Here is a 26575-nt window from a genome sequence, read left to right as displayed (position 1 = left end):
GGTATAGTGTTGTCATGTGTGGTTGGTATAGTGTTGTCATGTGTGGTTGGTATAGTGTCGCGTGTGTGGTTGGTATAGTGTTGTCATGTGTGGTTGGTATAGTGTTGTCATGTGTGGTTGGTATAGTAGTTGGTATAGTGTTGTCATGTGTGGTTGGTATAGTAGTTGGTATAGTGTTGTCATGTGTGGTTGGTATAGTGTTGTCATGCGTGGTTGGTATAGTGTCATGTGTGGTTGGTATAGTGTTGTCACGCTTGGTTGGTATAGTGTTGTCATGTGTGGTTGGTATAGTGTTGTCGCGTGTGGTTGGTATAGTGTTGTCATGCGTGGTTGGTATAGTGTTGTCATGCGTGGTTGGTATAGTGTTGTCGTGCGTGGTTGGTATAGTGTCATGTGCGGTTGGTATAGTGTTGTCGCGTGTGGTTGGTATAGTGTTGTCGCGTGTGGTTGGTATAGTGTTGTCATGCGTGGTTGGTATAGTGTTGTCATGCGTGGTTGGTATAGTGTCATGTGTGGTTGGTATAGTGTCATGTGTGGTTGGTATAGTGTCATGTGTGGTTGGTATAGTGTTGTCGCGTGTGGTTGGTATAGTGTTGTCATGCGTGGTTGGTATAGTGTTGTCATGCGTGGTTGGTATAGTGTTGTCATGCGTGGTTGGTATAGTGTCATGTGTGGTTGGTATAGTGTCATGTGTGGTTGGTATAGTGTTGTCGCGTGTGGTTGGTATAGTGTTGTCATGCGTGGTTGGTATAGTGTCGTCATGCTTGGTTGGTATAGTGTTGTCATGTGTGGTTGGTATAGTGTTGTCGCGTGTGGTTGGTATAGTGTTGTCATGCGTGGTTGGTATAGTGTTGTCATGCGTGGTTGATATAGTGTTGTCATGCTTGGTTGGTATAGTGTTGTCATGTGTGGTTGGTATAGTGTCGCGTGTGGTTGGTATAGTGTTGTCATGTGTGGTTGGTATAGTGTTGTCATGTGTGGTTGGTATAATAGTTGGTATAGTGTTGTCAAGCGTGGTTGGTATAGTGTTGTCATGCGTGGTTGGTATAGTGTTGTCATGCGTGGTTGGTATAGTGTCATGTGTGGTTGGTATAGTGTTGTCATGCGTGGTTGGTATAGTGTTGTCATGCTTGGTTGGTATAGTGTTGTCATGTGTGGTTGGTATAGTGTTGTCGCGTGTGGTTGGTATAGTGTTGTCATGCGTGGTTGGTATAGTGTTGTCATGCGTGGTTGATATAGTGTTGTCATGTGTGGTTGGTATAGTGTTGTCGCGTGTGGTTGGTATAGTGTTGTCATGCTTGGTTGGTATAGTGTTGTCATGTGTGGTTGGTATAGTGTTGTCGCGTGTGGTTGGTATAGTGTTGTCGCGTGTGGTTGGTATAGTGTTGTCATGTGTGGTTGGTATAGTGTTGTCATGTGTGGTTGGTATAGTGTTGTCGCGTGTGGTTGGTATAGTGTCATGCTTGGTTGGTATAGTGTTGTCATGTGTGGTTGGTATAGTGTTGTCATGCGTGGTTGGTATAGTGTTGTCATGCGTGGTTGGTATAGTGTTGTCATGCGTGGTTGGTATAGTGTTGTCATGCGTGGTTGGTATAGTGTTGTCATGCGTGGTTGATATAGTGTTGTCATGTGTGGTTGGTATAGTGTTGTCATGCTTGGTTGGTATAGTGTTGTCATGTGTGGTTGGTATAGTGTCGCGTGTGGTTGGTATAGTGTTGTCATGTGTGGTTGGTATAGTGTTGTCATGTGTGGTTGGTATAATAGTTGGTATAGTGTTGTCAAGCGTGGTTGGTATAGTGTTGTCATGCGTGGTTGGTATAGTGTCATGTGTGGTTGGTATAGTGTTGTCATGCGTGGTTGGTATAGTGTTGTCATGCTTGGTTGGTATAGTGTTGTCATGTGTGGTTGGTATAGTGTTGTCGCGTGTGGTTGGTATAGTGTTGTCATGCGTGGTTGGTATAGTGTTGTCATGCGTGGTTGATATAGTGTTGTCATGTGTGGTTGGTATAGTGTTGTCGCGTGTGGTTGGTATAGTGTTGTCATGCTTGGTTGGTATAGTGTTGTCATGTGTGGTTGGTATAGTGTTGTCGCGTGTGGTTGGTATAGTGTTGTCGCGTGTGGTTGGTATAGTGTTGTCATGTGTGGTTGGTATAGTGTTGTCATGTGTGGTTGGTATAGTGTTGTCGCGTGTGGTTGGTATAGTGTCATGCTTGGTTGGTATAGTGTTGTCATGTGTGGTTGGTATAGTGTTGTCATGCGTGGTTGGTATAGTGTTGTCATGCGTGGTTGGTATAGTGTTGTCATGCGTGGTTGGTATAGTGTTGTCATGCGTGGTTGATATAGTGTTGTCATGTGTGGTTGGTATAGTGTTGTCATGCTTGGTTGGTATAGTGTTGTCATGCTTGGTTGGTATAGTGTTGTCATGTGTGGTTGGTATAGTGTTGTCGCGTGTGGTTGGTATAGTGTTGTCATGTGTGGTTGGTATAGTGTTGTCATGTGTGGTTGGTATAGTGTTGTCATGTGTGGTTGGTATAATAGTTGGTATAGTGTTGTCATGCGTGGTTGGTATAGTGTTGTCATGCGTGGTTGGTATAGTGTTGTCATGCGTGGTTGGTATAGTGTCATGTGTGGTTGGTATAGTGTTGTCGCGTGTGGTTGGTATAGTGTTGTCATGCGTGGTTGGTATAGTGTTGTCATGCTTGGTTGGTATAGTGTTGTCATGTGTGGTTGGTATAGTGTTGTCGCGTGTGGTTGGTATAGTGTTGTCATGCGTGGTTGGTATAGTGTTGTCATGCGTGGTTGATATAGTGTTGTCATGTGTGGTTGGTATAGTGTTGTCGCGTGTGGTTGGTATAGTGTTGTCATGCTTGGTTGGTATAGTGTTGTCATGTGTGGTTGGTATAGTGTTGTCGCGTGTGGTTGGTATAGTGTTGTCGCGTGTGGTTGGTATAGTGTTGTCATGTGTGGTTGGTATAGTGTTGTCATGTGTGGTTGGTATAATAGTTGGTATAGTGTTGTCATGTGTGGTTGGTATAGTGTTGTCATGTGTGGTTGGTATAGTGTTGTCGCGTGTGGTTGGTATAGTGTCATGCTTGGTTGGTATAGTGTTGTCATGTGTGGTTGGTATAGTGTTGTCGCGTGTGGTTGGTATAGTGTTGTCGCGTGTGGTTGGTATAGTGTTGTCATGTGTGGTTGGTATAGTGTTGTCGCGTGTGGTTGGTATAGTGTTGTCATGCGTGGTTGGTATAGTGTTGTCATGCGTGGTTGGTATAGTAATTGGTATAGTGTTGTCATGCGTGGTTGGTATAGTGTTGTCATGTGTGGTTGGTATAGTAGTTGGTATAGTGTTGTCATGCGTGGTTGGTATAGTGTTGTCATGCGTGGTTGGTATAGTGTCATGCGTGGTTGGTATAGTGTCATGTGTGGTTGGTATAGTGTTGTCATGCGTGGTTGGTATAGTGTCATGCGTGGTTGGTATAGTGTCATGCGTGGTTGGTATAGTGTCATGTGTGGTTGGTATAGTGTTGTCATGCGTGGTTGGTATAGTGTCATGCGTGGTTGGTATAGTGTCATGTGTGGTTGGTATAGTGTTGTCATGCGTGGTTGGTATAGTGTCGCCGTGGTTGGTATAGTCACTGCGAGCGACAGAGAGCGACAGAGAGCGCGTCACTGCGGTAAAGTTTGTTGTGCTATCAGCATGTGGCTAAATATCATGGCTTCTGCTGGTTGCTTTGTCTGCGCAGAGTGTGGCATGTTTAGCTTAACGCCCTTTTCCGCCTCTAGTGATAGCGATAGCGTTTGTACTAAGTGCCAGCTAGTTAGCTGTTTGGTGGAGAAGGTCGACCAGTTAGAAGTGCGTATCCGGGGATTATTAAGGGATAGGCAGCCAGAGGCAGCGTTAGCAGCCCCCGGTACCCTAGGGAGAGTTAGCACCCCTTCGACTCCGGCGTCAGAGCCCTCACAGCGGGGCGAATGGGTGACGACTCGGCGGTCTAGCCGGAAAGCTAAGGCTAATGCTAACGCTGAGGCCAAAGCTAGCCCACTGGAACACCACGCTCCTCCGATTCGCGTGTCAAACAGGTTTGCCCCGCTCAGTGACGCGCCCACTGTGAAGCCTGTTAAAAGCACTCTGGTCATAGGAGACTCGATTGTTCGACACGTGAAGTTAGCTATTCCGTTAGGGGCGCCAGCGGTTACAGTTAGATGCTTATCGGGAGCCAGAGCGCCGGACATTAGTGGCAACCTTAGATTAGCTGATAGGAGATATTCGAGGATAGTTATTCATGTAGGGGCCAATGATATCCGTCTGCGGCAGTCTGAGGTAACTAAGGCTAATATTAGAGAGGTGGTTAAACAGGCCCAGACGATGTCCGATGCCGTAATCTGCTCTGGCCCCATCCCAATGCGGCGCGGCACTGAGGCCTACAGCAGGCTTACGGCGTTAAACCGCTGGATGTCCAAGTGGTGTTCCGAAAATCAAGTGGGCTTTATAGATAATTGGTTACGATTTGAGGGCAAGCCTGGTCTTATAGGTAGGGATGGTGTCCACCCCACGCGGGAGGGTGCTGCCTTACTTTCGTGCAGCATAGCACATAGTCTCTTAGTTAGTCGGCAGAGTAGTGTAAACCGCTGCTGACAGTCCAGAGCCGGGACCAGGCCGCAGACAGACAGGCTAAACCGCCCGTCTGCGATCCGCCTTGAGGCGTCACCTAAGATTAACCTTATTGAGACTGTGTCTTTGCCCCGAATTAAAACTAAATTTAATCACAGAAAAACTCAATCAGTCCGCTTAAATAACCTTATCAACATATATCCGTGTTCTGATGATGGCACTAACACCTTCAATCTAAAACTTGGACTACTCAATATAAGATCATTAAACTCTAAAGCAGTCGTCGTAAATGAAATTATAAGCGACCATAAATTTGACTTTTTTTGTCTTACTGAAACGGGTTAGACCAGATGAATATTTAGCTTTAAATGAAGCCACGCCTGTAGGCTATAATTATGCACATAGGCCAAGACTATCAGGCAAGGGAGGTGGAGTCTGTGTAATATACCAAAATACTCTCGATATTAGAAACAATGCGACACTTTTACTTCCTTTGAGGTCCTCTCTATTCACGTCACAAATCCGGTCACAAAAAAGAAGGCGTTCTCATTATTTAACATTTACAGACCACCAGGGTCATACTCTGAATTTATAAAAGAATTTAGTGACTTCGCTGCAAACCTGGCTGTGTGTAATGATAAAGTAATAATTGTAGGAGATTTTAATATTCACTTTGAGAAGGTACACGACCCATTAAAAAGGGCATTTACCTCAATCCTAGACTCTGTTGGTTTTACCCAAAATTAACCGGGCCGACACACGACTGTCGTCATACGTTAGATTTAGTTTTGACACGAGGTCTTAACATAGACAAGCTGAATATCCTACCGCAAACCACAGCGATCTCCGACCATTACTTAATTTCATATGAGCTACGATTTAGCCATAATATATATACGTCCCCTCGTTATTCAACAAAGCGCTCAATAAAACCATCAACCGCCCTACAATTTATAGAAAATCTCCCAGAGTTATCAACCCCAGTCTCCACTCCATCAGATCCAACTGAACTAGATTTACTAACCGATTATTTAGAAAATACCTTACGATCCACCTTAGAAAATGTGGCCCCACTTAAAATAAAAAGAATAAGGCAGAAAAAGCTCGCCCCGTGGTACAACGATAAAACCCGGACCTTAAAACAAACAGCTCGGAAATTAGAGCGGAAATGGCGACATACCAAACTAGAAGTGTTCCACACTGCCTGGAAGGACGGCCTTATAGAGTATAGAAATGCTCTCACTGAAGCTCGCTCAGCATATCTGGCCTTGCTGATCGAGAATAATAAGTATAATCCTAGAGTTCTGTTTAGTGTGATTTCCCAAATCACACAAAATCAGGCAGGTAATGAACCAGAAATCCCAGCAACTCTCACCAGTGAAGTTTTTATGGACTTCTTTAATAATAAAATTGATAATATTAGACAACAAATTCAACCCACAGTATCAAATTCAAATCCAGCTTTGCTGCCATCTGACTTGGCTGATATAGAACAAAACACAGCTGTAGAAAAGAGTCTGGAAACCTTTCACCCCCTCCCACAGCTGAAGCTAGAGAAGATTATCTCTTCTGCAAATTGCACAACCTGCACACTCGATGCAATTCCATCAAAATTACTCAAAGAAGTACTGCCAGTTATTATAAACCCTATTTTAACTATAGTAAACTCGTCCCTTAGTCTGGGCCATGTACCCAAAGCTTTTAAACTAGCAGTTATCAAACCTCTGATCAAGAAACCAAATCTTGATGTCACCGTTTTGTCTAATTACAGGCCTGTTTCTAACTTACTGTTTATATCTAAGATCTTAGAAAAAGCTGTGGCCCAACAACTTAGTTCATATCTACACAAGAACCATATATATGAAAAATTTCAGTCTGGATTCAGGCCACACCACAGCACTGAGACGGCTCTAGTTAAGATAACTAATGATCTTCTTGCCTCTGATCAAGGCTACGTATCTCTCTTAGTGCTACTTGACCTTAGCTTTTGATACAATAGACCACAATATTCTCCTAGAAAGGTTAGAAAACATGGTTGTAGTCACAGGGACGGCCCTGTCATGGTTCAGATCTTACCTATCAGAACGTTATCAGTTTGTTAGGGTAAACAATTTAGCTTCCAATTATTCAAAAGTGAGATTTGGAATTCCGCAGGGGTCTATATTAGGACCCCCGGCTTGCCCACTGGGGGGTTTCTGTACATTCTTACAGTCCTGTTGAAACTTTGTCTTTTCTGAAATTCTGTAAAGCTGCTTTGTGACAACATCCGTTGTAAAAAGTGCTATACAAATAAATTTGATTTGATTTGATTTGATTAGTGCCGCGTGTGGTTGGTATAGTGTCGCGTGTGGTTGGTATAGTGTTGTCATGTGTGGTTGGTATAGTAGTTGGTATAGTGTTGTCATGTGTGGTTGGTATAGTGTTGTCATGTGTGGTTGGTATAGTAGTTGGTATAGTGTTGTCATGTGTGGTTGGTATAGTGTTGTCATGTGTGGTAGGTATAGTAGTTGGTATAGTGTTGTCATGTGTGGTTGGTATAGTAGTTGGTATAGTGTTGTCATGTGTGGTTGGTATAGTAGTTGGTATAGTGTTGTCTTGTGTGGTTGGTATAGTGTTGTCGTGTGTGGTTGGTATAGTGTTGTCATGTGTGGTTGGTATAGTGTCGCGTGTGGTTGGTATAGTGTCGCGTGTGGTTGGTATAGTGTTGTCATGTGTGGTTGGTATAGTAGTTGGTATAGTGTTGTCATGTGTGGTTGGTATAGTGTCGCGTGTGGTTGGTATAGTGTTGTCATGTGTGGTTGGTATAGTGTTGTCATGTGTGGTTGGTATAGTGTTGTCATGTGTGGTTGGTATAGTAGTTGGTATAGTGTTGTCATGTGTGGTTGGTATAGTGTCGCGTGTGGTTGGTATAGTGTTGTCATGTGTGGTTGGTATAGTGTTGTCATGTGTGGTTGGTATAGTGTTGTCATGTGTGGTTGGTATAGTAGTTGGTATAGTGTTGTCATGTGTGGTTGGTATAGTGTTGTCATGTGTGGTTGGTATAGTAGTTGGTATAGTGTTGTCATGTGTGGTTGGTATAGTAGTTGGTATAGTGTCGCGTGTGGTTGGTATAGTGTCGCGTGTGTGGTTGGTATAGTGTTGTCATGTGTGGTTGGTATAGTGTTGTCATGTGTGGTTGGTATAGTAGTTGGTATAGTGTTGTCATGTGTGGTTGGTATAGTGTTGTCATGTGTGGTTGGTATAGTAGTTGGTATAGTGTTGTCATGTGTGGTTGGTATAGTAGTTGGTATAGTGTTGTCATGTGTGGTTGGCATAGTAGTTGGTATAGTGTTGTCATGTGTGGTTGGTATAGTAGCTGGTATAGTGTTGTCATGTGTGGTTGGCATAGTAGTTGGTATAGTGTTGTCATGTGTGGTTGGTATAGTAGTTGGTATAGTGTTGTCATGTGTGGTTGGTATAGTAGTTGGTATAGTGTTGTCATGTGTGGTTGGTATAGTAGTTGGTATAGTGTTGTCATGTGTGGTTGGTATAGTGTTGTCATGTGTGGTGGGTATAGTAGTTGGTATAGTGTTGTCATGTGTGGTTGATATAGTAGTTGGTATAGTGTTGTCATGTGTGGTTGGTATAGTGTTGTCGTGTGGTAGGTATAGTAGTTGGTATAGTGTTGTCATGTGTGGTTGGTATAGTAGTTGGTATAGTGTTGTCATGTGTGGTTGGTATAGTAGTTGGTATAGTGTTGTCATGTGTGGTTGGTATAGTGTTGTCATGTGTGGTTGGTATAGTGGTTGGTATAGTGTTGTCATGTGTGGTTGATATAGTAGTTGGTATAGTGTTGTCATGTGTGGTTGGTATAGTGTTGTCGCGTGTGGTTGGTATAGTGTTGTCATGTGTGGTTGGTATAGTGTTGTCATGTGTGGTTGGTATAGTGTTGTCGCGTGTGGTTGGTATAGTAGTTGGTATAGTGTTGTCATGTGTGGTTGGTATAGTAGTTGGTATAGTGTTGTCATGTGTGGTTGGTATAGTGTCGTCATGTGTGGTTGGTATAGTGTCGTCATGTGTGGTTGGTATAGTGTTGTCATGTGTGGTTGGTATAGTAGTTGGTATAGTGTTGTCATGTGTGGTTGGTATAGTGTTGTCATGTGTGGTTGGTATAGTGTCGTCATGTGTGGTTGGTATAGTGTTGTCATGTGTGGTTGGTATAATAGTTGGTATAGTGTTGTCATGTGTGGTTGGTATAATAGTTGGTATAGTGTTGTCATGTGTGGTTGGTATAGTGTTGTCATGTGTGGTTGGTATAGTGTCGTCGCGTGTGGTTGGTATAGTGTTGTCATGTGTGGTTGGTATAGTAGTTGGTATAGTGTTGTCATGTGTGGTTGGTATAGTGTTGTCATGTGTGGTTGGTATAGTGTTGTCATGTGTGGTTGGTATAGTAGTTGGTATAGTGTTGTCATGTGTGGTTGGTATAGTGTTGTCATGTGTGGTTGGTTGGTATAGTGTTGTCATGTGTGGTTGGTATAGTGTTGTCATGTGTGGTTGGTATAGTAGTTGGTATAGTGTTGTCATGTGTGGTTGGTATAGTGTTGTCATGTGTGGTTGGTATAGTGTTGTCATGTGTGGTTGGTTGGTATAGTGTTGTCATGTGTGGTTGGTTGGTATAGTGTTGTCATGTGTGGTTGGTATAGTGTTGTCATGTGTGGTTGGTATAGTGTTGTCACGTGTGGTTGGTATAGTGTCGTCGCGGTTGGTATAGTGTAGTGGGTAACACTGCTGCCCTGTAGACTGGGGTTCAATCCCCACCTGGATAAATAAATAAATAAATGAAATGTAGCCTCATTATGCTGGTAGTGAATTACTCTGCCTGACACAGCTGCCTAAAAACCATAGAAACAGATGCCTGAACAGAATTTTGGACCCTGTTGGGGTTTATCCTAAGGTTAGGACAGTTCACGCCTAAAGAAATAAAGGCTAAAAATTTTGGCCAAAAATAGAAACGTATAAATAAACAATGAGGCATCAGAATACGGGTAATGAAAATGGGGAATAGTGATTAAAAACGCTCTTTGTTTCTACTGCACAGGTCAGCACAAACCCGTTTGAACAGCTGTGTTCAATACACTCTTTAACTTGCATGCTTTTCAGAAATAACTGATTAAATTACATTATTTAATAGAAATCGCATAAACACTCAGTAAGTCAATATATTTTGGTAACAAACTTTTTCATCTCAGGTGCTTGAAATTGTTCCTGTAAAAAGAGTGCACTGGTACGATCCTGCTGGTGTGGGTTCACCGCTGTTTCTTCTCTAAACGACTAACAGATCATTAACTCTGATCCGCTCTCAGCTTCGTTATTAGAGCCAGACGAAGGAGAAAAAGGTGAGATGAGCTGCTTCTCCACCGTTTACAGGTTTTAACTTCTGTTCAGCGCTGTTGCCATGGTAACGCTGAATGATGGCGTGGCGCAGTGGGGAAAAAAGCGCAAGAATTCCGATCTGAGCGTCACATTAAGGTCACAGGGCCACGAATCCGATACGTATCCGATCTAGGACCACATATGAAAGTGGCTCAGGTCGGATTTGAAAAGATCAGATGTGTGTCCACACAGCCCTGAAAACAAGTGGCCTTGTGCCACTTCAACCAGGTAATGTGAACGCAGCCTGAATTAACCCTTACTTCCGGCGTTGGTTTTCGGGCGAGTGTGTCCTGAATTTCACTTTCAGTCAAGAATTCTCACTTCGGAGCATTAAAACATTTCTGGTAGGTCTGTATGCTTAATGCAACTGACCAATGACAAACCAGAAAAATGCCTGGAAAGGAGGAAACTTCAAACACCAAACACATCTCGGCTTCTCAACTACATCTGCAGTAGGCCGAAAATTGTGTGCATACAACTCCTAGGAATCCGATCCCGCATCAGCTCCTCCACACAAACAGCACCTCAGCTGTTCTCCTCACTAATATGCGTTCAGGACTGCAATCAAATTAGAGCCCCAAATCACTTAATACAGTTATATCAGTCTGACTCCACAGAGGTGAAGTTGTCAACCGAGCAGAAAACAGCTTGAGGCCCAGCTGTGCTGCCTTCCATGAACATCTATCAGCTGGAATTTTACTGTGGAATTTGTCCATCTGTGTTGCGCAACAGCGTTCAGACCAGGTTAGAAATATGGAGGAAAGTGTTGCCACATACTCAGTTCTGATCATCTCTCAAATACTCCAGTTAAAGTAGAATTACACAACAGTTAGTTCCGGCCACGCGGGCCGATTGGCTGAGAAGCGTTCTAACACTGCAGGAGACGCTCGAGCCGTTTGAACGTTTTTACTTCTCACTTTGCCCCAAACAGAAAACGGACACTGTTAAGATCACATCTGACCGACAGCCGATTTGGTCCGACTCTGAAGACGAGACGACACTAAATTCCCAAACCGTCGTCAACACTGAGCAGCTTTTCAGTCACAGCTGTGGCAGAAGAACAGCTGAACAACCTGGAATCAGCCAGAAATGAACCCAACACCATTCGCCAAACTAAACGGGCTGTAAGAAGCTTTACAGACCGGCTGGAACAAAACAACATTAATACTGATCTGGAGAAACTGACCAAACTGAGCTGAACCTGATATTGGGCCAGTTTTATGGCTCAGTCTGATTTGGTCCGACTCTGAAGATCAGACTATATGTTTTGTGATAACACACTCCGTCTCATGTTCTATTGCTTAGTATAAGCCGGCTAGACGGCGGAGATAAACCTATAAATTTGGACATATTTTACTTGCACTCAGTTGCCTTAATCAACATGACTGGACACTGTGTTAGTAATGATGCACTTTTTTATTTTTTACATGAAAGTGAAAATCAGGATCACAATTCTTATTTACATTTCCTGTAACTTTTGCTTTTGAATTCATGTTAAAAACACTTTAAGAATTTATCAAATTTATCCTTTTAATAAGACAAATGTTGACAAACGCTGACAGTGAATAAAAAGAGCCTAAACGTTTAGGTGGCTGAAACTTTAGTGCACCCTTATCAGGAAGAGGAAGAACAAAGCAAACAATCAAACAAACAGACAAAAACCTGATTAATTTGAATTCTACAGTTCTCTAATTGTATTCTACACAGTTTTGTTTGGCTCAAATAAAAGTTCAACAGAACTTTTCGTACTTGCTGTGCTGCCCCCTAAAATAAATAAACCCCAAAAATCACACCTGCTAGAATTTCAGGGAAAAAGGCAGGAATATTTGAGTGTGGGTGTGTCCAGAGCACAAGCCCCACCCCCTGCCCACCCACTTTACTCTAATAGGCTGCTCTCAGATGCCTAGTTTGATCAGTGACAGTGGTTTCAGTGAACGATAGTAAATGAAAGACCCTCTGAAGAGAGAGGAGGGGTTTCACACGCTAATTTTCTGGATTTTTTATACTGTACTGAAACTATTACAAACCACAAACTAGAAATCAAGGTTTCCTTACCCTCTCCAAGTCTCGGAATTCTTCATCAAGCTTCGTTCCCTCTGCTCCACCAACCTTCTCGCTCACCATCTGTAGGCAAGAGTGTTAACAATCGTATCAATCATAAGTGCCGTGTGATACAGCGTCAAACCCAAACCATCCATGGAATGCATCAGGATGATTTTATGAATTTAATACAATTGCGTCAAGCCGGTACAAAGAAATAGGAATCATTTCACTTAATTAGTTGAACGTATAATGGTCCGAGAACGAGAAACTGTAGAACAGACTCGGTTTATATCACAATACCTACATTTAGAGTCGGTTATTCATTCAGCCTAATGAGAAACTGTAGAACAGACTCGGTTTATATCACAATACCTACATTTAGAGTCGGTTATTCATTCAGTCTAATGAGAAACTGTAGAACAGACTGGGTTTATATCACAATACCTACATTTAGAGTCGGTTATTCATTCAGCCTAATGAGAAACTGTAGAACAGACTCGGTTTATATCACAATACCTACATTTAGAGTCGGTTATTCATTCAGCCTAATGAGAAACTGTAGAACAGACTGGGTTTATATCACAATACCTACATTTAGAGTCGGTTATTCATTCAGTCTAATGAGAAACTGTAGAACAGACTGGGTTTATATCACAATACCTACATTTAGAGTCGGTTATTCATTCAGCCTAATGAGAAACTGTAGAACAGACTCGGTTTATATCACAATACCTACATTTAGAGTCGGTTATTCATTCAGCCTAATGAGAAACTGTAGAACAGACTGGGTTTATATCACAATACCTACATTTAGAGTCGGTTATTCATTCAGCCTAATGAGAAACTGTAGAACAGACTGGGTTTATATCACAATACCTACATTTAGAGTCGGTTATTCATTCAGCCTAATGAGAAACTGTAGAACGGACTCGGTTTATATCACAATACCTACATTTAGAGTCGGTTATTCATTCAGCCTAATGAGAAACTGTAGAACAGACTGGGTTTATATCACAATACCTACATTTAGAGTCGGTTATTCATTCAGCCTAATGAGAAACTGTAGAACAGACTGGGTTTATATCACAATACCTACATTTAGAGCCAGTTATTCATTCAGCCTAATGAGAAACTGTAGAACGGACTCGGTTTATATCACAATACCTACATTTAGAGCCGGTTATTCATTCAGCCTAATGAGAAACTGTAGAACGGACTCGGTTTATATCACAATACCTACATTTAGAGTCGGTTATTCATTCAGCCTAATGAGAAACTGTAGAACGGACTCGGTTTATATCACAATACCTACATTTAGAGTCGGTTATTCATTCAGCCTAATGAGAAACTGTAGAACGGACTCGGTTTATATCACAATACCTACATTTAGAGTCGGTTATTCATTCAGCCTAATGAGAAACTGTAGAACGGACTCGGTTTATATCACAATACCTACATTTAGAGTCGGTTATTCATTCAGCCTAATGAGAAACTGTAGAACGGACTCGGTTTATATCACAATACCTACATTTAGAGTCGGTTATTCATTCAGCCTAATGAGAAACTGTAGAACGGACTCGGTTTATATCACAATACCTACATTTAGAGTCGGTTATTCATTCAGCCTAATGAGAAACTGTAGAACGGACTCGGTTTATATCACAATACCTACATTTAGAGTCGGTTATTCATTCAGCCTAATGAGAAACTGTATAACGGACTCGGTTTATATCACAATACCTACATTTAGAGTCGGTTATTCATTCAGCCTAATGAGAAACTGTAGAACGGACTCGGTTTATATCACAATACCTACATTTAGAGTCGGTTATTCATTCAGCCTAATGAGAAACTGTAGAACGGACTCGGTTTATATCACAATACCTACATTTAGAGTCGGTTATTCATTCAGCCTAATGAGAAACTGTAGAACGGACTCGGTTTATATCACAATACCTACATTTAGAGTCGGTTATTCATTCAGCCTAATGAGAAACTGTAGAACGGACTCGGTTTATATCACAATACCTACATTTAGAGTCGGTTATTCATTCAGCCTAATGAGAAACTGTAGAACGGACTCGGTTTATATCACAATACCTACATTTAGAGCCGGTTATTCATTCAGCCTAATGAGAAACTGTAGAACGGACTCGGTTTATATCACAATACCTACATTTAGAGTCGGTTATTCATTCAGCCTAATGAGAAACTGTAGAACGGACTCGGTTTATATCACAATACCTACATTTAGAGTCGGTTATTCATTCAGCCTAATGAGAAACTGTAGAACGGACTCGGTTTATATCACAATACCTACATTTAGAGTCGGTTATTCATTCAGCCTAATGAGAAACTGTAGAACGGACTCGGTTTATATCACAATACCTACATTTAGAGTCGGTTATTCATTCAGCCTAATGAGAAACTGTAGAACGGACTCGGTTTATATCACAATACCTACAATTAGAGTCGGTTATTCATTCAGCCTAATGAGAAACTGTAGAACGGACTCGGTTTATATCACAATACCTACATTTAGAGTCGGTTATTCATTCAGCCTAATGAGAAACTGTAGAACGGACTCGGTTTATATCACAATACCTACATTTAGAGTCGGTTATTCATTCAGCCTAATGAGAAACTGTAGAACGGACTCGGTTTATATCACAATACCTACATTTAGAGTCGGTTATTCATTCAGCCTAATGAGAAACTGTAGAACGGACTCGGTTTATATCACAATACCTACATTTAGAGTCGGTTATTCATTCAGTCTAATGAGAAACTGTAGAACGGACTCGGTTTATATCACAATACCTACATTTAGAGTCGGTTATTCATTCAGTCTAATGAGAAACTGTAGAACGGACTCGGTTTATATCACAATACCTACATTTAGAGTCGGTTATTCATTCAGTCTAATGAGAAACTGTAGAACGGACTCGGTTTATATCACAATACCTACATTTAGAGTCGGTTATTCATTCAGTCTAATGAGAAACTGTAGAACGGACTCGGTTTATATCACAATACCTACATTTAGAGTCGGTTATTCATTCAGCCTAATGAGAAACTGTAGAACGGACTCGGTTTATATCACAATACCTACATTTAGAGTCGGTTATTCATTCAGCCTAATGAGAAACTGTAGAACGGACTCGGTTTATATCACAATACCTACATTTAGAGTCGGTTATTCATTCAGCCTAATGAGAAACTTTAGAACGGACTCGGTTTATATCACAATACCTACATTTAGAGTCGGTTATTCATTCAGCCTAATGAGAAACTGTAGAACGGACTCGGTTTATATCACAATACCTACATTTAGAGTCGGTTATTCATTCAACCTAATGAGAAACTGTAGAACGGACTCGGTTTATATCACAATACCTACATTTAGAGTCGGTTATTCATTCAACCTAATGAGAAACTGTAGAACGGACTCGGTTTATATCACAATACCTACATTTAGAGCCGGTTATTCATTCAGCCTAATGAGAAACTGTAGAACGGACTCGGTTTATATCACAATACCTACATTTAGAGCCGGTTATTCATTCAGCCTAATGAGAAACTGTAGAACGGACTCGGTTTATATCACAATACCTACATTTAGAGCCGGTTTATATCACAATACCTACATTTAGAGTCGGTTATTCATTCAGCCTAATGAGAAACTGTAGAACAGACTCGGTTTATATCACAATACCTACATTTAGAGTCGGTTATTCATTCAGCCTAATGAGAAACTGTAGAACAGACTCGGTTTATATCACAATACCTACATTTAGAGCCGGTTATTCATTCAGCCTAATGAGAAACTGTAGAACGGACTCGGTTTATATCACAATACCTACATTTAGAGTCGGTTATTCATTCAGCCTAATGAGAAACTGTAGAACAGACTCGGTTTATATCACAATACCTACATTTAGAGTCGGTTATTCATTCAGCCTAATGAGAAACTGTAGAACAGACTCGGTTTATATCACAATACCTACATTTAGAGTCAGTTATTCATTCAGTCTAATGAGAAACTGTAGAACAGACTCGGTTTATATCACAATACCTACATTTAGAGTCGGTTATTCATTCAGCCTAATGAGAAACTGTAGAACGGACTCGGTTTATATCACAATACCTACATTTAGAGTCGGTTATTCATTCAGCCTAATGAGAAACTGTAGAACAGACTCGGTTTATATCACAATACCTACATTTAGAGTCGGTTATTCATTCAGCCTAATGAGAAACTGTAGAACAGACTCGGTTTATATCACAATACCTACATTTAGAGTCGGTTATTCATTCAGTCTAATGAGAAACTGTAGAACAGACTCGGTTTATATCACAATACCTACATTTAGAGTCGGTTATTCATTCAGTCTAATGAGAAACTGTAGAACGGACTCGGTTTATATCACAATACCTACATTTAGAGCCGGTTATTCATTCAGTCTAATAATCCAACCTAATCCTCAACCAATGCTTAATCAACCAGCACCAAAACCAACACAATCTACCACCCAGCTGTGCAGCTTAAACAACAGAGATGGACCGACACCATGTTCCCCCCTTCAACTGATACTTAAATACTGGCTGATACCACTACTAACTCTATCTAACCTAACTCACCTGTAAGTCCTGATATTTATTCAATTACATCTTTACAATATTTTATTTTGGACAAATCTGTGCTCTGTATAAAATTACAACACACTCAGCTTGGCTAGATGACATTTGCTTGTTGGATTATGTTTATCAGAAACTTATGAAAACTTATTTCAGTTTATTTACTGTATATATTTAGTATTTACTATTATATCAATAGTAATAAGAACCAGGTTTAACAACTAATATCTATTGTAAAATACACTTAAAAACAGAGCTGAACAGTAAACAGAAACCTGTGGTGTTTACACATCAGCACACAGCAGCTTCTCTGGCTCGAAAATGGAGCTGAACTTTGTTTCACATCCAAATTTCTCAAGTCGTTTGTCTCACACAAACGTCTTGTTCACTTAGCACCTTCGTTCATGCTGTGAAAATCAGCGACTTTCAGTGTTTTCTGGCTCGGTTGAAGCGACGGGCCGCTGCTGAGCGATACAGCTGACGGATGGATGCACAGGCCAGGCCAGCGGGCTGCTATGCTAAAGGCTAAATCGAGGCTAAAGGTTCATTATGCCAAGAGTCTGGCGGTTCCTTCCGCTCTCTTAGTAACATTAACTCAGACTGAAGTGACCACACAGCAGCAGACGAGTGACTACTGAAAGAAGCAGCTCAGCCGTTCAGGTCAGCGGTTCCGTTAACGTGTTTTCACCACCAAAAACTGCTGTTACAGATTCTGCCATGAGCACTTTTACTGCCACTAGTTGTCCCACACTGTTGAAGTTCCTCCAGAAATTGCTTTGTGGTGTCGGTCATGGTTATCGCTGCGGAAAAGCTGGTGCATACCTTTATAACCACTAGACGGACTACTGTAACACCATTAGCTGGATGCTCCAACACATTACTAAATAAGCTCCATCTGGTCCACAATACAGCTGCTAGAGGCCTTACAAGGACCAAAAAATTTGCCCGAGTCACCAAATGGGAGCCACCAGAGCTGCTAGTCACCAGAGCTCCATCTCCGTTGGCTGATCTCCACCGTTTTGACCACCATGAAGCTTCACGCTGTACAAAGATGTGCAAACCTCACCTGCATGAACTGACCCTCCTGCTGCTGCTGCATAAGCTCAAGCTATCTAACCAACCATTGCTCCATCCGTATTCTAAAATGTTATGCTAACGCTGTTTGCTCTCTGGTGTCGACCCGAGGAAGATGGGTTCCCCTTCCGAGTCTTGGTTCCTCTCAAGGTTTCTTCTTTTTGCTCTTAGGGAGTTTTTCCTTGCCACTGTCACCACTGGCGAGGCTTAAGGGGGCTCAGACCTGGACTTTTCTGTAAAGCTGCTTTGTGGCAGCGCCTGGTGTAAAAAGCGCTATATAAATAATCTTCGACTTGACTTATCGGTATCCCCACCGATCACCGATACGATGAGAGAAGTGCCAGTCCTGGCGCCGATACCGATACAGCATCAATATTGGAGAACTCTGTTACACAGGACAAAGTTCAAGCCTAAACCACAACTGCTACAGTAATGTTTCTCTCCATGAGCTTACTTTCGCTTTGAGTCTGCATAAACAGCTAATCCAGCTTCAGAAACTCAGTAAGAGCCTCCAGGATTCTCTCACACTGATCACAACGATAGAGTAGGATTACAGCTCTGCATCGAGTTACACCTGAAATGGAGCAGTAACCTGCTTTAACGCTGGTGTGAAGTCTAATGATTATCAGACCATTTCATTAACCTCTTAACGTCCATAACCTGAGGTTCAGCCCATTTCGTGTAAATGTGTATAATTAGCATCATTTTAAAAAGGGCCAGTGAAAGTAAACAGCTGTAGTGCTACGGGCTTCCCGCTGACCACGTGCCAGTTATAACCTGAACCTTAGACAGAGGCAGCGCTGTGGCACAATTTCATATTTACTTACTTTACAAGGTTTAATAAAGCCTCTAAACATGATACCGGTTGTAATGTTGAATATAATACATATATATTTACATATTTTTGTTGTCTGAGGTCCACTTATGACATTTGTGTGGTTTTATGCACCAAAGAGAGAATCAATTTCTACAAAATCGCCAAACAATTAGAACCTCTTAGAATAAATATGATGCAAATGTAGAAATGAGGAGAAATAGAAATAAGGAGGTGGTCATAATGTTATGCCTGGTTATGTGGTTGGCTAGTGTAGTGGTTCACACCTCTGCCTTCTACACTGTAGACTGGGGTTCAATCCCCACCAGGGCAAACACCCTACACTATACCAATAAGAGTCCTTGGGCAAGACTCCTAACACTGCCTTCACCTACCTGTGTAAAAATGATCAGATTGTAAGTCGCTCTGCACAGTAAAATGCCATAAATGTAAAAACGCCTGATCGGTGTATATACCCTTTTTTTCTGGGAACAACTTGTTTAGCCACAGTTGGACCTTATAACAACTTCTGTAACATGAAAAATGTACATGTACAGTACCCTTTTGTCCTGAGAGTATAAATGGACGGTGGAGTAAAACTAAAAAAGTTTACATACAAGACAAACCTGGTCAAATTTTCATTGGTCCTGTTACCTGCCCTTTAAAATACCGCTGTTAAACCAAAGCTGGAGATAATTTTACTCTCTGATACCCTGACAGGAAATTTTTAAGCAGAAAAGCACTTTTACTGTACGCTCGTCCCTCATCCAGCACATGAGTGAATCCACTTTATGCCCCCTCTTCCCTCGTTTTCCACCCCTCCTCTCTCTCTTTCCTACGGAGACATTCCTGCTACAGTCAGCACTTTTTCTTCGAAGCGTGTGCTGTCTTCTCTAGCTGCAGGGAGCGAGGCCTACTTCCACTCTCAAGGTCCTCATTACGTTCTAAGTCATCCGTCAGGTGTTTCCATTGTGAACTGTTTACAGCTGTGGCTTCATGACCCAAAACCTCTGCTATGAATGAGACTAAAGCTACAGGAAAAAGAGAGTGAAGACAAACACTCGCCTCTTCTCTCCTCAGATACACCCAACAGTGCCAGCTTTGAGGAGCAACGCCCAACAGGGGAGGCCGAATGTTTAGTTTCAGTCTCTGCAAACACGCGCCGGTCGCTTCGTCCCCCTCGCCCCGCTCGTTTAAGGCCCTGTGTGCTGGAACAATGACAGTGCTGCGTGTTTTCGAGGCTACGTCAGCTGAACGCTAATCTCAAACATATGCTCTTTTATGAGGAAAACCTCGGGATACATGATATAAACAGCATATTTTTTCCTCCCTGCCCTACTTCTTTTTTTAAGGGAGGTATTTAAAGGGCCCATAGCCTGCATTTTGTCCCCTTAGGTCCACTTATGATGTTTGTGCGTCTGCTTACCAAAAATAGTGACCCTTTTCCAACCATCTCTTTCTCCTTTATAATTAAACAGGCTGGTTCTGTTTGTGAGCCTTTAAGGCTGATATATGCGTACAGGCTTTGTGCTGATTGGCTGCCCTCATTAAAAAAAACAGTTCAGGCTGAAACATCTCTTATAACTTCAACGCGAGTGGGCGGGGCTAAACTTCGGCACGCCAAACGTGTAGAAGACAACACACTGGCTTTCATGACAACATGAAAACAATCCAAAATGGGCGGTTTTTGTACATACAGCTTGTATACAGTCGTACGTGAACGTTTACAACACCCCCCCAAAAATAAACAATCAACAACAAACAAACAAATAAACAAATAAACACAACCCCATTTCCAAAGAAGTTGGGACGCTGTGCAAAGTGTAAATAAAAACAAAATGCAATGATGTGCAAATCATTTAAACCCTGTATTTTATTGAAAATCGTACAAAGGGAACAAATCAAATGTTAAAAGCGGAGAAATTTTGTTTTTTTGAAAAATATTTGCCCGTTTTGAATTTGATGCAAACAACAAGTTCCAAAAAAGTTGGGACGGGGGAACCCTGGTGATTGATTGGCGGCAGGTCAGTAACATGACTGGATATACAAGAGCATCTCAGGGAGGCGGAGTCTTTCAGAAGCAAAGATGAGGAGGAGTTTAAACATTAAAGACTCTCTGTCTGTCAGAGAAATCTCTGTCTGTAAGGGACGAGGCCAAGAACCAGGATCTGCTGGCCGTGATCTTTGGGCCCTCAGGCAGCACTGCATTAAAAACAGACATGGTTCTGTAGTGGAAATCACTAGAAACACTTCTGAAATCCACTGTCTGTGAACACAGTTCATCACTGCGTCCACAAACGCTGTTAAACTCTAAAACACAAAGAAGAACCCAAATATAAACAGGATCCAGAAACGCTGCCACCTTCTCTGGTATTAGAAGAGTCTGGGTGCTAAACTGACCTGCCTGCAGTCCAGACCTGTCACCCATTGAAAATATTTGGCTTATTCTGACATGAAAAATATGACAAAGGAGACCCCGAACGGAGGAGCAGCTGAAATCCTGGATAAAACAACACCAGGAAAACATTTCACTTTCAAAACTACAGCAGCGTCTCCTCACCTTCCCATTGTGGGACTAATAATGGTCACTTAAAATGACATTTTGTTCATTTACTAAGTGAGAATAAATGAATACGTCCCGCTACAGAGGCCAAATACCAATATGACATAATGCTGCTAATTAATAAAACAACAAATAAACAGAAACTGCTCTTGAATTAGCAGTAAACACTAACTATGCATTAAAATGTGGAGAGTCGTGGTGCCAAAACTTTTGCATAAGTGCTGCCTTTCTCTGTAATCCTAATCCAAGATCTACACTCTTACAAAAGATGGTTCTTCAAGGGATCTTTAGTAAAGACAGTGGTTCTATACAGAACCATGAACACCAAAAGAACGTGCTATAGATGGTTCTTTATAGGACCTTTTCGAAAAAGGTTTCTACATAGCAACAAAAAGGGTTCCTCTATTATTACAAGCTTGACCTCGTAACAACAGCAGAACCCCTTTGGTGATACATAGAACATTTTTAGAATATGTTCTTTATAGAACCATCTACATTCTCCATCAGTCTGAAGAACAATTTCACCATGCCAAGAACCCTTCAGTCATGCAAAGGGTTCTTTCAGTATTCATGGTTCGGTACAGAACCGTTTTTATGTACTCAACACACTTAAGGAACCATCTATTGTGTAGACACAGTTTCTATGCTGTATAAATGTTTATGCATCAGCATCCATATCAGCAGAAATGCACACGGAAAATATCGGATATCACATGGAATTCGCATATCGGTGCATCCCTCCAACAAATAAAGTGGTGTGGTATGGGTTCCCCTACACTTCTCTTCTGTACACTTCTCAAAACTAAAATCTGGTCAAACATGTAAACATCTACATGTGTAGTGAAGAATCCAAAGCCTGACTTAACCAGGGCACCAGCCGTGTGTCTGGAGAAGTGAAGTTTATTAGTTTGCGCACAGGTACCAGACACCCAGCCAGCCCCATAAGAAGCAGGGCGGATGCAGTTCTACAGCAGGACTGATGCCAAGATTAGGCTCCGCCTATACATGACAAGTGACAGGTGTGACAGACGTGACCGTGTAGGGATAAACAAGATGTTCTAAATACAGTCACAGTGCAGACACACACAATGCTGAATATAATGACACATAACACAACACTAAACACTTTAGACCTGCTTCAGACCAGCTGCCCACGCCCCAGCTGCCCACCCCACACTGACGTCTTCATGGACTCCCAGCTATTCCTACTACTAACACTACTGCTATTAATATTAGTAGTATAATAACTCTGTAGGTAGTTTGACCAGAGGAGGATGGGACCCCCCAGTGAGCCTCCCAAGGTTTCCTCCTCAGCTCTGAGGGAGGGTCTCCTTGCCCCCGTCGCCCCCCGGCTTGCCCACCTGGGGGTTTTACATTCATGTTAAAACTTCGTCTTTACTGGAATTCTGTGAAGCTGCTCTGTGACATCATCAGCTGTAAAAAGCACCACAAATAAATAAATTACACCAAAAGCCTGAACCTGAAACTCCGTCACGCAGTGAACAACAAGCTCCAGAAACACTTACACCTCACCTACACAGTCGCAGCGCCAACACTGACGGAGTTGAGAAAAACGAACGCATCTCCCTGTAGCTGGGCAGTATGAACTGTCTTCATGGGCTGGTTTAGGATACAAGATATTTTTATGGAACAGACGTCCACCTCTAAAAGCTCCTCACAGCTTTCCCATCATCAATATTCCATATAAACTCAGAAGACTCGTGTAGGTTCTCTGGTGGTTCTGGATAGTAAATAAAGTGTCTATATCTGTGTTGTAGTCATGGCGACGCCTGGTTCCCATCACCACCACTGTAAAGACGTCTGAACCACTTCACACCAAACCCTCTGAATCTCCGTTTACACCTCACACTCTGAATTATATAGACATTTTGAAAACTGGTGGAGTTCTCCTCTAAACATATATGAAGCAGAAAGGGTTCTTTGGAGTGAAGGCAGACCACCGGAACCATTTCTGTAAATCAGATGTCTGATCACTTTTAAAGTGTACAGAACGTAAATCAACTAAAGGCTCTATGCCAATTAAAAGGGCTCCTAGAACTGCAGATCCAGGCCAAGAACCGCTTAGGAATCTGCATTTTTAGAGGATATTCAGCCAGGACTGGCTGTGTGTGACATCCAAGCAGCCAGGAGCTGTTTATCTCTCTCTCTCTCTCTCTCTCTCTCTCTCTCTCTCTGACTCTGTTTAACCAGCACGGGTGAAAGGTCACAGTGAATGAGGTTCCTTTCGACTTGCGTGTCTGTCTGCACCGTCAGTGGACCAGGTCAGTTCCCCACAGGCAGCATTCAGCAGGCGGCGTATGAGAAACGGGATTAATAATTAAAAGGTGGTTTCTGTTGAGTGAGAAACAAAGCCAGGTGTCCAAACGCCTCAGACGTGTGGAACGCCGCAGGGCTGCATGCGGACAGGCACGAGTCCCGCCCTTAAACTGCTGTTTACTCTGAAAGAGGTCGAGAGGATTCGCTTAAAAATACTGAATAATATATCAACCAGTGAGCTCAAACTACAGTCCCAAACAAAAAACGCCATCAAAAAACTGATGTAGACCTTTTCATTGCCCAAATCCGATCTCTCTGACTCGACGGTTCACACTGGTTTAGGTCAGAGACTCAAATCCGTCATTAATGTGATGAACCGGCTCCTGAAATTACCTCATGAGCTCATCCTGCTCAGTAACGTCACGTGACTGAATCACTGCATCATCAGCACCAACTAACGAGCAGAACGAGCTTCTCTGAGAAGATCATTAACTCTGATCAGCCCTTAGCTTCATTATTAGAGCCAGACGGAGGAGAAAAAGGTGAGATGAGCTGCTTTTCCACCGTTTCCAGGCTTTAACGTCTGTTCAGCGCTGCTGCCAGAGTAACGCTGAGTGATGGCGCAGCGGGAAAAAAGGACATGAATTCCGATCTAGAACCACATAAAAAAGGTTACATTCACATTATTCACAACATTAAGGTCCATTTGTGAATCTCAAATAAGTTTTTCCAGGTGAAAAGTTCGTATTTGTACATTTTTTGAGTACCAGATCTCATCCGAGTTACTCTTACTGAAGGACTTCACTTAAAAGATTCCAGCAATTTTTCAAAATTCCTGCATAACTCCGTGGTTGGATTCAGTGGATGTAAAATCATTCACTATACAGAAACTTTCCAAGATGTCTTTACAGTGCTGGTGATGGGAACCAGGGGTCGCCATGACTACAACACAAATGTAGACACTTCATTCACCATCCAGAACCATCAGAGAACCGACACGAGTCTTCTGAGCGTATATTGCATTCATGAAAAAACGACTTGGTCCAAAATCTTCTCAAAACTATCATTACACAGCGTCTCAGTCCGCAGGCAGTGAACTCATAGCCATTCCAAGTAGGAACTTTCTGTGAGGGGAGCTTTTAGAGGTGGACGTCTGGTTCCTGTCACCACCACTCTAGAGCAGAGCGTTTCATACCAAACCGCTCTGAACGACTCTGTTTACATCTCGGCCATTTAATTATGGAGACATTTTGAAAAACTGTTTGAATTCCTTTTAAGATCTGAAAGCAGGCTTTGATGCTGAAATCATCCAATCACACAGGAAGAACCCACAGGAAGACCTACACAGCTACCACCACCACTGTTTACTCGAGTTTTACTACCTCAGTAAACGCTGTGTTTATGTCTGTTATCTGCCTGCGTGACTCACAGATCACAGCATGTTAAATAATCTCCGCACCTTATTCTCACTGCCTCACGTCCAGAGCGGGTGCTGCGTGGAAGCTGCACTGTCCTGTCTGTTTACTGGGGCTCGCTGGGACTGAACACATTCAGACTACAGACTCAGACTGAGGTGTTCATGCACACTACTCAACAATCTGATGACGTGCATGCGTTTAGAGTGAACGTTACCATGACAGCGAACATCACGCGAGTCCAGTCAGAGTGAGATGAGCAGCAGTGAGCAGTGATTGTGTTTTTAACTGCTTTAAAATGACGTCAGACTCAGGAAAACGTCCTTCACACGTCCTTATTAAAGAAGGCCGAGAGGAAGACGTCGTGCTGAGACAGCCGTCCGTCCCACCGCCGCCTTTTAAAGATCAGAGCATAAACTTGGTCTCCTCTGCAGCCCAGTTCCTGCTCCGCCGTGTTACATGGCTTTTATTCTTCTATTTAACGGATTATTTAGAGGTTTACCCACCTCGTTCAATTGGATAGGAATTGTATTCCGAATGGCCTCAATCGGAGTAGACCATTCCAAATGGGGTGTTTACATGGACATAGTCTATTCCGATTGAGCCATTAGTCGGAATACTAGCGGATTATTAGGCAGCATGTAAACGCGGCTTGTGTCTAATGTCTAATTTATCGTATTTATTATATTGTTTCTAGCTAAATTTACCAAGTGTAGTAAACGATCTACATTGTGCAGCTTATAGAACGCTTTTCAAAAAGGATCTGTACACAACGATCAATCTAAGGAACCCCATCAATCTAAGGAACCCTTAAGTAATGCAAAGAGTTCTTTGAGTGTTATTGGATCTATATATATATATATATATATAACTAAAGAACCAAGTGTAGTAATAAAGTTCTGCTATTGTTACGATGTCATGCTTGTGACAATATAATAACCTATTCTGATGCTATATAGAACCCTTTTCAAAAAGGATCTGCATAGAACCAGCTTCAAAATAGTTCTAACACTCTTTAAAAAGATGGTTCCTCAAGGGCTCTTTACTAAAGAAAGAACCATAAATACGCATAGAATGATTTGTATGAATGCAGGGTTCTTTGCATGGTGATATGGTTCTTTAGACTGATGTTCTATAGAACACCCAAAAGTTTCTTCTGACATTACAATGTCATGCCTGGTGCTGCATAGAACCCTTTTCAAAAAGGTTCTATATGAAACCATCACTAGCACATTCCTGTACATTCCCCATCACTCTAACAAACGATTTCCCCATGCAAAGGGTTCTTTGAGTGCTCATGGTTCTATAGAGAACCATTTTCTTTACTAAAGGATCTACATTGTGCAGATCGTGAAATATCAGCAGGTGATTATTTGTCATGAGAGTCGTTCTGATTAAGGATTCGTCTTTTTTTATTTGTTGTGTGAAACTATTTAAAAGCGAGCCTAATGTGTCCAGCCTGGCTGATCAGCCACCAAACCGGCGAGGAGCTTGTTTACTTAGTAGCTCGGATTGGCTGCACTGTGGAATCAATACTGCGCACACACACTCACCCTACGCCGTCACCCTACGCTCACTCCGGCAGCGCCTGTGGGCGTTCCTGAGCTCGAGCGGACCGTTGGTTGCCATGGTTTCACTGATGCCCAGCACAAATCAGACGCATTCCCACTAGAACTAAACATCCTGGTGAGAGGCCGCTTGTGCGCTCGTGTCTGTGCAGTCAGTTT

At 42.2% G+C, this 26575-nt stretch overlaps 1 protein-coding gene across 2 annotated transcripts in view; it reads right to left on the bottom strand.

Annotated features, from left to right (window-relative positions):
- Positions 1 to 26575, bottom strand: part of sh3gl1b (SH3-domain GRB2-like 1b) — a 105631-nt gene that overhangs the window by 48247 nt on the left and 30809 nt on the right. For both annotated transcript variants that reach the window (XM_017725447.2, XM_017725448.2), the window contains exon 2: positions 12080 to 12148. In XM_017725447.2, the coding sequence (XP_017580936.1) occupies positions 12080 to 12148 (69 nt within the window). The remainder of the gene's footprint in view (positions 1 to 12079; positions 12149 to 26575) is intronic.

This window comes from Pygocentrus nattereri, chromosome 28, assembly GCF_015220715.1.
Source record: "Pygocentrus nattereri isolate fPygNat1 chromosome 28, fPygNat1.pri, whole genome shotgun sequence".
Classification (NCBI taxonomy): domain Eukaryota; kingdom Metazoa; phylum Chordata; class Actinopteri; order Characiformes; family Serrasalmidae; genus Pygocentrus; species Pygocentrus nattereri.
The sequence above is the reverse complement of the archived record's forward strand: the minus strand, read 5'-3'. Positions and strand labels throughout refer to the sequence as shown.